Here is a 14,850-nt window from a genome sequence, read left to right as displayed (position 1 = left end):
TCCCAAAAATTAACCACAAACACACAAGACAACAGCGTTAGCGTTAGGGCACCCACCTCACAAAAACGAAACAGCGAAGGGCGACCCACCTTAACTCACCTCCTTGACCTTGGAAGAAAACAACAAAACTTCCTCAAGTTATGACACCCACCTCAAACGAAGGGAACAACAAAGGGAACCCCACCTTAGCTCACCTCCTTCACGTTAGGACCTTCGAACCTTTCTTGATCAATGTCTTAGGACAACCATTTAAGCCTTTCATCTATTGTAATTAAATGTTTTTTCATACATGTCTTTGCCATAAAATATTGTTTTGCCACGACAAATAAGTTATTTGCCACATCATTTTACATTTAACGTCGTTAGAACGAACTTAACGGATGGGACTAAATTGACACAAATTGCAAAACATGGGAACTCAATGTATACACTTTTAAAAGAGGGTACTAAACTGAAATTTCCCTCTTAACATGGGGACCAATTAAGAATTTAAGCCTATAATTTAATATTTATAATTTATGCAATGATTGATGAATCAACTCGAATTACTATGATTCAAATTCAAATTCAATGAATTGAATTCTGAATAAACCAAATTCATTTTTTACTCTCATTGAAATTTGCCATCTTTTATAAATTCTCGTCGATTTGAATCTATGCGATGGATCAAATTAATTCACGAATTTTAAATTATTATGACAATTCTAATTTTTTTATAATAATTTTAAAACAAAAAATATATTTAAAAATTAAACTTTAAAATAATTAAAACATATTTAATTTATTATATCTTTGAACTAGTATTATATTATATTATCATTAAAAATTCTTTTGATTGTTTTCAATTTTTCAGTTATCTTTTCACTCTAATATTGTAATAAATATGTATTATTTTTTCACTCAAATATTGTAATAAATATGTTATGTGTATCTCAGAAGTCTATTATCTAAAGACAAAGAATAACATACAACATAAATAATAACACGAATACTATTTCGAATGCAACAAGAAGATTTATACTAGGAGAAAAATAAAGACCTTTCTACCTATGGTGTAATAATGATTAATTTGCATATAGTTTCTACGTAGTATCTGAGTTCAAGACAAGTTCCTCTCACGCATTAGAGATTCTATCTTTCCAACATCTTCCGGAGTGTCAACACCATGGGCCTCATGATTAACCTTTATCACCTATAGCAGAAAATGAAAACACACATTTCAATAAACTGAGCAACAACAATGATGAGTATACAAATATTTCAGTAGCATTTGCTAGATAGATTCAAATGGAACCAATTGAATGTCTACATAACCAATCAATTCAATAGAAAGACTCTAACTATCTTGACGTAAATGTCACTTAAATTTAGAATAACATTTTGTAAACACTAACAGGTAGTCAAATCAACTGATTCCAACAGCAGTAGAGCACGTGCAAGCACCTCAAAACCAGTTTTTTGATACTATAATCAGTGACTTCCGCCTGAAAAGTACTTCATGACCCTCCATCTCGCTCCTCTCTAAGTGATGTGGCAAGTCGGACCAATTGATAGGTTTCTGGATAAGAAATCGATCTAAACTCCTCACTCACACACGTTACACCAGAGATAAAGGGTAGAAAAACTGAGTAATTCTGCTATTATTACGCCAATCTGTACACTCAAAGCCTCCAAGGGAGCAATTCCCCCTCCACAGGATAAATGTGTCCTGTCTATACAAAGAATTTATAAAAACTAAACTCTTACAAGAGTTTCTCAGCCCTTTATATTGGCTCCGTTTTCCCGCCAACTCACTGTTATTACAGTTACACCCTATTTACTCTCTTAACAGCCTCATTCTCTTTTTTTCCTTCTCTCGTAAACTCTCAGTATCCTACCACATACGTTTTGTTATGTACTGCTACAATACAACACCTCAGTGGCTTGATCCTCTATTCCCTTATCCCTCATTTCATTGACTCGTGGACTGTCTTACTAGGCTGTCACCCAAGTGTTCAAAGTTCAATAGTCAGACAACTTTATTGGAGAACCTGAAATGTGATGGTTGGACAACTCACATCACATCTGATGGCAAATTGGCAACCAAACCTTATACATGGATTTGAAAGGCTATTTGTATATCATTAGGATATTATATACGGTCAATAGAGATGTAGAATAATAAAGTAAAAAACTTACACCTTAGTCAAGTAAAGTTAAAACAAGGGCCTACATAAGTAGCTTAGGTACCTTCATCTTGTAGCCATTCTCAAGGACTTTAAGCTGCTCTAAATCCTCCTCTAGTTGCAAAGGAGTAGGTTGAAGATCAGGATATATCCTTAGAAACTTCACATCATAGCTCTAGTAGATTCATCGACGGAAAAAACGTTAACTCACAATGAAGCAAATAATGGTAATAATCTAAAGACAAATGGACAACAAGCAATGATTGTTATTACAGAAAATTAGAAAAAGTTTAACGATAGTAGTACCTGAATCCCAAGATGAAGCAAATACGGGAACTGTTGATTGACCTTCCCTGACCTGCGTACATGTGCAAGCATTTATCCAGGTATACCAAAATATGTATAACAATTTCACATGTTTTGTGAATGAAGTAACAATTAAGATGGGAAATATGAACTTAAATTATTAGTAACTTACTTGTTGAATGGGATTAATCCTCGTGAAAAATAGATGGCATAACCACGATTATCTATCACACATTTCACTCTATTTGGATCATGAGCATCTTCAGGCTTTAAAGATGTGACTGCAGTGCTGAACACTGCATCTGGAGCTGCCTTTGGAGGTCAGGGTTCAGGATAGATAGTGCAAGGGAATAATATAAAATTATAAACAACCAGATATATAGAAATATGTCCTTTTAGGCAGAGAGTAACAGTAATTAAATGGAAAGATTTTCAAGATAATGTGATGCCAAAATAATGTTTTGGAATTAATTTACCATTATGTTCAGAATAAAAAGCACAAAAAGGATCACAACGAAAGCAGGCTGTCCTTTATTTTTTTGGCAATGGAACATTATTTACATTTTCCACGGTATGAAAATAGCAAATTTATGAAGTAAAAAACTCTTACCTGCAAAGCTTTCACAACACCGTCTATTATCTCAGGTTCAATAAGTGGTTCATCACCCTGAATGTTGACAACAATATCATAACTTTTCCCAAGTTTCTGTAAGGCTTCGTTGCAGCGCTCCGTACCTATCACGAAAAATAAAGAGTATGAAACATTGTGAAGTAAAAAGCTTTGAGTGACTACAATACAAAAGAAAATGATTAGCTTACCATTTTTGCAAGATTCTGATGTCATAATAACATCAGCTCCAAATTGTCGACAGCAATCAGCAATCTTTTCATCATCAGTTGCCACAACTAGAACCAGAGAAAATTATCAAGAAGAAGCAAGATGTGCACATTCGTGTATGCATCTACCAAATTGTAAAACTGCCTACTACACTTTCTTGAACATGAAGCACCAGACAAAGTGCACAAGTAGTGCACAAAAATCTACCGATATTACAATCCAGACTAAATCATGATATTCTTTGGTCAGTTTTCCTAGAAATTCCTAAAGGAAAGCAACGCAATACTGGAAGATCCTGGAAACATTTAAGATTTGTTACCTTCAAAAGACCAACAAGAGGTTTTACACGCATGACCTAATTCAGATACAGCAAAAGCTGAAAGAAATATAATACATTTACATGTCCATTCCTAGGATGAGTTTGAACAAAAGATGTCGTGTCTGAGAAACGTCCTATCAAAAGCATCACATGTTGGAAAACATGAAAACATAATTTAAACTTCACTCAGCTTCTTCATTGGTGAGAACCATCCACGGATCAGAAAAGGAGAACAAAAAACTTAATTACTTCACCACTTATACTACTTGATGTGGGACTGAAACACCCCATACTACCCTGCCCATCACTTAAGCTTCACTTAGAGGCATATACTTTAACATACCAATTTTAAAGATTAACTTGACCTGAAGTTATATATTAAGCTATACTACTAATGCCAGATTAGATGAAGATCATGGGGATAGACCTACCAATATGATCCAATGTAGCCGCCAGCTTTGCCCTTTCCCATGTTCTCTGTAAAAACCAAATTAGGTAAAATACATCATAATCTGACCTATGAAGAGAAATATATGCTGGAAATAGTTACTATAATCAAGAAGTCAACGGAAATTTTCTAATAAACTCAAACCCCGTTTCTCCACAAGTTTCTCGGTACTCTAGGTAAACTTCACCTTCAATTCTCCTATAAAAGCTATCACCAAGTATGTTATGACATAAAGGACAAGTGGAGAATTCAACCCAAAACACCTAGTCGATTAAGTGAAAGAACCTCAAAGCTTAAGTAAAACATCACGTAAGTAGCTTATATTGCTCAATGTGGGACTCCTACTACTTTCACCTCTTTAAGAGCTGACGTTCATAGTGGCTTTAACTATATTCACATTCCAGTAGTAACCCTTTTCTCTTTTACAGCTTTTTACTCATCCTTGACAAGAGGAGAGTCCAACTAAAAAGATTAGAAACTTAAGAGTTAATAAGCTAGTCAAGTAGTTTATCTTAATCCATACAAGACTCATATTATCGAATCAAGTCCTTTCTTTGATGATGCAGAGTCTATACTACCTTAAAAATAGAATATAAATTAATTTTTTATATTATTAATATAAAAAATTATTAATATCAAACAAAATTGACCCTTGAACCTTTTCAGATTTTATTTATTGTTACAAGAATAAACCGTGTATGCATTTTCAATTTAAAATATTAAGTAAATTCATCACAAACAAAGTTGAAGAACAAAAATCAAGAAGAGAGAGTAGAGGGTGGGACCTGGATCATGGGCTTGCCCAGGATTTGAACCAGAGGCTTTCCCGGAAACCGAGAAGATGCATATCGGGCGGGTATAATACCCAGGACCCGGCTCCGAAACTTGTCGAATCGGGTCATGTAAGCACGTGCACCCACCGCCGCTGCAATCGCCACTCCCGCCACAATTCCATGGACAACCCACGTCTTTGCACTTGTCGAAGATCCAAACGAGGCCGTAGAAGAAGAAGAAGACGAAGAACAAGGTGAGGGGAAATTTGCCATGACTCAAACAAAGAGAAGACTTTGAAAAGTGAATGATTATGCTCAATTTTGGCAATCAACTTCAGATCTAACGTTAAATCTATAAGTCTTACTTTGAAAAACGGTTCGGGTTGGATTCTATTCGTTATTCGAATTGTAATTAAAAAGAATTATTTATTATTCGTGAGATATTAGTTTAAAAATTATTTATGCATATTTTAAAATGGATATCAATGAATATTAAAAAGATATATATTTAAATTTTAAATTAAAAATAAAAAATATATATAATATAATATGAATTAAATTAAAAATAAATTAAAACTTAATTTTAATTAAATTTAATCTAATAAAATATAAATTAATTTTTATTTTTAATTAATTAAATTTAATAGAATATAAATTAATTTTTTATATTATTTTTGTAAGTAATGAATACTTGCGATTTAAAGATATTGTGTCCGATTTATAGATGATATATACTAGTTATTCAATATAAATTTTATCCGTATATACTAACCTGTATTAATATGGATAACAATACTTACACAATATTTTTTTTTACAACATTTTAACATAATCTATTTGTTAATTATGTGATGGGTCCAAAATTATTTCAGAATTAATAATAATAATCATAAACATTAACATGAAACAATCATAATGACACGTAGATGATGCTAAAATATTGTAAAAAAAATATCAACAAAGTATTATTATTCTATTAATATTCCTATCTTGTTCGTCTCTCTTATCTTATATGTTCACAATTGTCTTATATTATGTTAAAAAGATAAGATCATTTTAAACACATCTAACAAAATTAGAGACCAAAATTGTTATTAAATCATAATTTTATTTATTCTCTCTTACTTTCGAAAATTTTATACTTTTCTATCACTTGTGTCATTTTTTACTAATGAATAATTAACTCATTGTTTTTATTTTATTCACTGTAAAGAAATTTAATAACCTGATTTATATTTCAATTATCCGCATTTGAACAATTTTATTTTATTGAATTAATAAAAATATATTAACGTGCTTTAAGCTAAAATTGATGTTAAATCTTATCATTAAACCTTGTTATTGATATTAAAATGAAACCATTATTATTAATATTTTATATAAATAAAAATTAATAACAAATTTATAATTCTGATCAAAATTACGAATATTTATCTATTCTAAGACTATATTCGACTACAACTCCTTAATTTTCAAATTAAAGTTCATATCTTAGTTATATTATATTACTTTCCATTAACACTTTTTAATAAAGTCATTACTTTAGGATAAAATGCATTTTTTTTTCTAAAAATTAAAATGTTGATTTAATTATTAAAACGTGTACTTTTACATCAACTATGATGATATAAATCTAAAATATTGCCACTTTTTAAACATCATAAGTATTTTTTTTACTTTTTCACTTAGCAAACTCAGTCGAGTGAAGTGAAAATATAATAAACGTGTTAAGATAAAATCGTCTAGAAATTAGACCATTTAACAACTCAACTTTTGATCTTTAAACAAAAAAACATTAAATGGAATATCATACTGTATGAAATGTTGTTTTAAAGAAATAACATCTAAAAGAAAAATATTAGAACATCTTTTATAAATGAAATCAAGTGTATAATAATGTTTTTTTATATTGTCTTATGGATAAACCTTTATGACCAATGTCTAATAAAAGGAAATATCTCTCTTATCGAATCATCTAATATACGATACGGGCAAAAAATAGCGTTTTACAAACAACATTTAAACACCTAAACGAACAACGTCTTACAAGCTAGCTTTTTATGAATAGAAGCATCTATCTCATGATAACATTGAAGTTTAAAGTATGTTTTATTCAAGATAGAGTTATTTCAAGAAATAGCTTCTTATGGAATGTACCATCTAACAAAAGGTCGTTAAACACTACATATCTCAAACATCTTTTAAAGCATCTAATATTTTACACCATCTTATGATCATATATGTTGAATGCTTTATTAAATGATGCATTTATTAATGAAATGAAAAATGATAAAAAATTTTGAACACACAATACGGCCTAATGCTTATCAACATTCAAAATATTTAATACATGTAGATAAAGTGCTTTGATGCTTATATACCTTTGGTAACAGTTGAAAAGACTGTTGTCTGTGATGTAATTTTGATATTAAATGCACCCTTTTCGACTTAGAAACTTGCTTTAACTCATGTTATATTTTAGTTTTGTGAATAAGAGAGTTGAGGTTATACTTAATAATTTTATCACTAAATTCCCTTGAATTTTTAGGCTATTGGAAAGAATTAAAAGAAGAGTTAAAGTATGGTTGAAGTGCAGACTAGTCAACTAGAGTGCAGAAAAATCAACTAGAATGCAGTTTAGCACCGTAGATAGCGTTGAGTGCAGAAAGGGGCGATGAGCGCCAATTTTTGTCGTCTCACGCCTGAGCGCCACCTCTGAGCGCCAGTTTAGTGTCGCAATTACCGTTGGGCGTTGAACGTCGGCGATGCGGGCTTGGACCTGTTTTCTATTATTTTTATAATCTGTTTTGGTCTTGGACCCGTTTTCTATTATTTTTCTGCCCTATTTAAAGACTTGGACGTCTTAAGGTTTGTATCTTTTGATGGCTTAAGCACAATAACACGTTTTTCACCCCTTTGGGGGAAGATTTGGGAATGCGGGAGCTCTCCTCTTCTCTTTTTAGGGTTTCTCTCTCTTCCATTCCATTGTACACCTAGTTCTTCCATGACGGTGGATAACTAATCTCATTTGTTATTGAGGAAGATGTACCCTCTAAACTCTCTTGTATTTTAATTGATTCCTATTATTGATATATGCTTCTTTCATTAATTGTTAGAGATATTCTTCTTTGCTCAAATGCTTGTGATGTTTTATTCATGTATGGCATAAATCTTATGATTTGTAAGTATCAGGAGATTTCATACTCCTAGGGTTGGACGATTTGGGGATGTGACAACTCTCCTCTTCTCTCCCTAGGATTGTTATTGAGAGATATCTTACAAATCACGAACTGTGGAATTATTCCAAAAGCAATATTTCCTAGACATGGGGATAGGAGGGTTGACTGCCTTTAAGCTTTTGTGCGAATGTAATGCATAATTAGTTGCTAGGGATACAAGACATTGTGAACTAGTAATTAAGAGTAGGCTTTCTTCACCGAGACATCGGGTTTAAAGTAAATTAGAAAGTGACATTAACATTAATGAAGAAGAAGAATTTGTTTATGCATGAGATTGATTAGGTGAAATTTAAACCCTAATAACATATCCATCCCATATTATCAACTTAATCCATTCATTCTAGTGTTTAACCTCAATTGATCAAATTGCATTCATGTTTATTTTTCTGCACTTTGCATTCAAAAACCCGAAAATATTGTTCTTATAGTCTTAATTGGTTAAGCAAAAGCACAAGTGTTTAGTGCTGTGAGTCTCTTGGGAAAATGATACTTGGTCTTACCATTTTATATTACTTAATACGATTTGGTACACTTGTCGAAGTTTTAACAAGTTTTTGACGCCGTTGTTGGGGACTCGTGGTATAACTACTCTATTTGTGTGATTCTTAACTAGTTAGACTTTACCTTTCTAAAAAAATTATTGTTTTTATTTTTATTTATTTTTTTAGGGCTAGTTGTATGCTCTAGTGCAATGTTCTTCAGTGTATGCAGGATAAAATTCGTATTAGGAGCACAAGATCATCATGGTCTCTCTTTTTAGGTTTGAAAGTAGAGAAGACTACCGGTAGTAGATAAAGAAGATAGATAATGGAAAAGGTAGATAAGAAAGGAGAATTGGTTCAACAACACCCAGATGTGAAAGTGATGAACCCAAACCTGGCACACCAGTGAAATTCATGAATAGGTTATGGGTTGTCAAGACTATTAAAGCAAACAAAGTTCTTGAGATTGAGGCTCCTTATTCTAGAAGAGTAAATTTGGTGACAAGAAAATTTTCGAGATTTTGTTGGTGTCATGAAGGAAGGAAGAACACCAACATCAAAAATATGGATTGAGCTTAATTGGGTCAAGCTAGTGACGTTAAAGTAGCTCTTGCTGGGAGGTAACCTAGTTTCTGACTTTTTCTTTTTAATTATTTATTTGTGTGGTTTGGATTTGATTTTTGTTTTGTAGTGATGACAACATCTACTGATGGATGCTGCTATGATGAGGATGATGAATGATAGCATCTACTTATGGATGTTATATTATGTGAGTAGGCATCTACTAATGGATGTCGAGGAAGATGAGAATGATTGGTGTTTACTGATGGATGTCAATGAAGATAAGAAAGATTAGCATCTACTGATGGATGTTATGTGATTAGACATCTACTGATGGATGTTATTGACAACATTTACTGATGAATGCTACTAGGTTAAAGCATTTACTAATGGATGCTATGATGATGAAGATTCAGATGACAGTATCTACTGATGGATATTGTTATAGAAGAGGCTGACGATGAGAGATAACATCTACTGACAGATGCCTTAATATCAGGATTTGTTTTATTTTTATGCTTGTTTGAATTTTGTTTTTAATAAGCTATGCACTTGGTTGAAAGAATAGCTCTACAATGGTTGATATTATGTGATGAACTGTTTTATGATGAGTAATATTGTCTTGTGTTGCTCTACTGCTTAAAATGCATGGTTGAGTTAATGGTTTGAATTAGCTATTAAGCACAGATAGTGGTTGCTCATAATTGTTTAAAACAGATGCATGGTTTCAATTGTGATTGATATGCTTAGCAGGATGTTTATCAAAAATTGTGGAACTTGAGTTAAGATGTGGGAAGTTGGGCTCCAAAATTTTATTGTTGAATGCTATTGCTTTGGAATCATAGTTGATTTTGCCTAAGTTTTTCTGTTGAACTATTTGCTTGCATGTGTCATATGATCAAGGCCATTTGTTCTTCTCCCATATAAGCCAATTTGAACCCTACAAAAGAACAATGTTTGTTCTATCCTTTGAACCTTAGGCCTAAATTTGTGAAAAAAAACTCTTTTTTGAAATATTTACCTTGAGTTGATTTGAGAATATTTGTATGGTATGGAGAAAGGTTCAAGTTTGGGGTTATTGGGGAAATTTGAAAAAGAATTGTAAAAATAAAAAGAAAAGGAGCATTGAGCTAAAGTGTTGAATGAAATTGAAAAAGAAAAGAAAAGAAGAAAAAGAAGGAAAAACTCAATGAATGGAAAGTTGGGACTAAGATGAGAATGGTTTCTCAAATATAAAGGAGAAAGAAAGATTATGGTTAATGTGAAAGAAAGTTTTTACTCTCTTAACTCAAGGATTTTGTTGTCTAGAAAAACCTTAGCCCAGCCACGTTACAAGCCTTAGAAAGTCCTTGTGATGATAACTTGCTTGTGAATGTATTTTGATGTGCTTAAATGAATGGCAAAGTTGATCTATGTGACATTGTGATAATAGAGTGGAAGAGACATCAATACCTCACTATACACTTTTGAGTGCTTGAGTGAAACATTGTCTTTGGTGAGGAATGGTTCCATGCATTACAGTTTGACATTCTGCTCGGCTGTTGATCACTTATCATCTTTTTGCATATGTTGTCTATTCATTGTTGTGTGAGCACCATACATGAGTGATTTACTTGTCTTAGAGAAAAATTCTTTTTAATGTGCTAGACCATTGTAGTATATCTATTTTATGTAAGCCAAGTTATAGTTTTGCTTGAGGACAAGAAAAGTTTCAAGTTTGGGATTGTGATAATGGTTGAAAATATTGTTATCTGTGATGTAATTTTGATATTAAATGCACCCTTTTTGACTTAGAAACTTCCTTTAATTCGTGTTTTTGTTTTATTTTTGTGAATAAGAGAGTCGAGGTTATACTTGATTATGTTATCACTAAATTCCCTTGATTTTGTAGGCTATTGGAATGAATTAAAAGAAGAGTCACAGTATCAAATGGTTGGAGTGCAGAAAAGTCAACCAGAATGCAGAAAAGTCAACCAGAGTGAAGAAAAGTCAATCAGAATGCAGAAAAATCAACCATAGTGCAATTTAGCACCGTAGATAGTGTTGAGCACAGAAAAGGGGCACTGAGCACCAATTTCTGCTCTCTCACGCCTGAGCGCCACCGTTGAATACCAATTTAGTGTCGCAGCTACCGCTAGGTGCCCTTTTGGGGTGCTGAGCGCCGGCAACGCGGACTTGGACCTGTTTTCTAATATTTTTATGATTTGTTTTGGGCTTGGACCCATTTTCTATTATTTTTCTACCCTATTTAAAGACCTGGACGTCTTAGGTTTTGTATCTTTTGATGGCTTAAGCATAAAAACACGTTTTTCACCCTTTTGGGGGCAGATTTGGGGATGCGAGAGCTCTCCTCTTCTCTTTTTAGGGTTTTACCTCTCTTCCATTTCATTGTACACTTAATTCTTTCATGACGGTGGAAAACTAATCTCATTTGTTATTGGAGAAGATGTACCCTCTAAACTCTCTTGTATTTGAATTAATTCTTATTATTGATATATGCTTATTTCATTAATTGTTAGAGATATTCTTCTTTGCTCAAATGCTTGTGATGTTTTATTCATGTATGGCATAAATCTTATGATTTGTAAGTATCAGGAGATTTCGTACTCCTAGGGTTGGACGATTTGGGGATGTGACAACTCTCCTCTTCTCTCCTTAGGATTGTTATTGAGAGATATCTTACAAATCATGATCTGGGGAATTATCCCATAAGCAATATTACCTAGACATAGGGATAGGAGTAGGGATGGCAACAGAAGCAATATTACCTAGACATAGGGATAGGAGTGGGGATATCCGCAGATAAAATCCGCGATGGATAGTTGATACTCGCGGATATTTACTACCCGAAACCCGCGGATAGCGGATATTTTAATATCTGCTTATAAACGAGTCGGGTGCGGGTATTATACTATCCGTACCTGCGAATATCTGCTACCCGCAAAAAATAAAAATAAAAATTTAATTTTTATTTTATTAAGTTAAATATAATTAAAATTAACATTAATTTATATTTTACAAGGTTAAATTTAATTAAAATTATACTATATGAAATATACTGATCGAAATTAATTGTTATTTATTGACAATTAACAGGTATTAATAGGTTAGATTGTCTTACTCTTTACAAAATATACGGTATTGATTATTGATTATTGGGTTTGATTGCCTACAAATATAATGCACTAATTAATAAGTCAGATTGTCTTAATCTTTCACAAAATATACGATATTAATTATTTATTATACGATATTAGTTATTTATTATTGGATTTGGTTGCCTAAAAATATACTGCACTAATGGTTAATTAATAGGCTTGCCTGTCATAGGCTCTATAAATATACAATTGATATCTAGCTACAATCTTACTCAACAACCCATCGGAGTGGATGACATTCTCAAGAAGGATTGAAGATCAAAAGAGAACAAAGCAAAGAAGGACGACTGACCATCGAACCAATTAAACCCAAACAAAAATTAAATTTTAATTTATATTTAATTTAATTTATATTATATTTTATATATTTTTTTGTAATTCTATTTAAATTTTATTTTAATAATTTATAAAAATATATTTTTTTAAATATTTACAGGTATCCGCGGATATCCGCGGATTTTAAAATGTCCGCAGATTTTTTTAGGCGGATATCTGGCGGGTCGCGGGTCGGGTTTCGGGTACAGTTTTATCCGGCGGGTTAGGTTCGGATATCACACTATCCGACCCGAACCAGACCCGTTGCTATCCCTAGATAGGGGGGTTGGTTGCCTTTAAGCTTCTGTGCGAATGTAATCCATAATTAGTTGCTAAGGATACAAGACATTGTGAACTAGTATTTAAGAGTAGGCTTTCTTCACCGACACATCGTTTTTAAAGTAAATTAAAAAGTGACATTAACATTAATGAAGAAGAAGAATTTATGCTTGAGAGTGATTAGTTGAAATTTAAACCCTAATAACATATTTATCCTATATTATCAACTTCATACATTCATTCTAGTGTTTAGCCTCAATTAATCAAATTGCATTCATATTTATTTTTCCACACTTTGCATTCAAAAACCCCAAAATATTGTTCTTATAGTCATAATTGGTTAAGCGAAAGCACAACTATTTAGTGTCGTGAGTCTTTTGGGAAAACAATACTTGGTCTTACCATTCTATAATACTTGATACGATTCGATACACTTGTTGGAGTCTTAACAACCTGATTCTTGATATTTGTGGAAATGACTAAAGCAGAAAGACTTAATCAGAATCACTGCACACAAGAAAAAGACGTTGAGAGATATGAAGAACATTCTAGGAATGTTTCCCTTGAAGACTAATAACGGATTAAAATATCGTTATTTGATATATGATTTTGATACTAAAAGCACCCTTTTTGACTTAGAAATTTGCTTGAACTCATATGTTTTCAATAAATTGAGTGAATAAGAGAGTTGAGGTTGATTTTAATTTTTTTTATAATAAATTCCCCTTGTTTTAACAGAAATTGATGCAATATTGGAAGAGGAAGTAAAAAGCCATGAAGATGGAACTCAAAAGGGGTCAAAAAGGCATCAAGAAGGGAGAAAACCCGAAGCCCAGGCGAGCACCAGGCGAGGAGAACGCAAAAATTACGAGCTAGAAATCACCGTCCTCGCCTGGGCGACGGACCCGACGCCCGGGCGACGACTGCTCGAAGCCCAGGTGTCCAAAACTAACGCCCAAGCCTTCCAGAACCCTCAATTCACGCCTGGGCGAGCTCCCTACGATGCTTGAGCGAGATTTGACATGGATCGGGCCCTGTTTCTGCTCTAATTTGATTCTTTTGGACTGGGCCGCACTTTGGGACACTTTTGGCATTATTTAAAGGACCCTGGGACTCTAGGTTTTGCATCCCTGGCAGAAGAGAGCATCCAATACACTCCTAGCCAATTCTTAATCTTCAATTCTTCTTTCTTTCTTCCATTATTCATAGAGTTCCCCCATGTCTATGGGGAACTAATTTCTATTTTTTGTTGGGGAATGATGTAACCTTGAGAACTCTCATGTATTTGAATTTGTTCTTAATTCCATATGCTTTATTTCATTATTTGTTAGAGTAATTCATCTGTTTTATTCTTGCTTATACAATAGCATTATCTGTGAGTTGCATGAGTGCCGGGAGGTTCCTTACAATTCAAGTTCTTGTTGAATTACTCCTAAGCGTTATATTGCTCAGGGATGAGGGTATGAGTCTTAGTCGTCTTAACCTCTTGATCTTCATATCTTCTTATTGGGAATGTTAGGGATTGCATGAACGGGTAATTAGGGACAGGCTTATTGACCGAGGGATCGGGTTTAAGTGTTTTCGTGAGGGACGTTAGCATTAATGAATAAAGAGGAATTCTTACGTACATGAGAGGGAACTTGGTGAAATCTAACCCTAACAGCATAACCATCTCATATAAATCAACCTCCGTTCATCTCTGTGCTCTTTTGCCATTGATCAATTGCAATTTATTTTCTTTATTATTTTTGCACCACAAATCCATGATCTCATTTTATTTTTTAAATCTTAATTAATCCTGTTTTCACACAATTGTTCAACGCTGAGAGTCCTCTGGGTTACGATACTTGGTCTTACCATTTTATATTACTTGTGTGACTCGGTACACTTGCCGATTTGCCTCAACAAAGACTTCTACTCTGACACTTCGTACAAGCTCTATTTTGATAAAGGTTATGCAAAACACT

General features: G+C 33.0%; 1 protein-coding gene across 1 annotated transcript; it reads right to left on the bottom strand.

The window, feature by feature from the left end:
* Positions 1-905: 905 nt before the first annotated feature.
* On the bottom strand, positions 906-5,222 carry LOC106755319 (3-deoxy-manno-octulosonate cytidylyltransferase, mitochondrial). Its single transcript, XM_014637456.2, has 8 exons — positions 4,862-5,222; positions 4,060-4,105; positions 3,291-3,377; positions 3,082-3,206; positions 2,644-2,783; positions 2,472-2,523; positions 2,230-2,340; positions 906-1,192 (listed from the first exon to the last, which is right to left on the bottom strand). Exons 1-8 carry the CDS (start codon positions 5,120-5,122, stop codon positions 1,100-1,102), a joined length of 915 nt encoding a protein of 304 aa, XP_014492942.1. The 5' UTR covers positions 5,123-5,222; the 3' UTR covers positions 906-1,099.
* Positions 5,223-14,850: the final 9,628 nt, after the last annotated feature.

Source organism: Vigna radiata, chromosome 2 (genome assembly GCF_000741045.1).
Source record: "Vigna radiata var. radiata cultivar VC1973A chromosome 2, Vradiata_ver6, whole genome shotgun sequence".
NCBI lineage: Eukaryota > Viridiplantae > Streptophyta > Magnoliopsida > Fabales > Fabaceae > Vigna > Vigna radiata.
The sequence above is the reverse complement of the archived record's forward strand: the minus strand, read 5'-3'. Positions and strand labels throughout refer to the sequence as shown.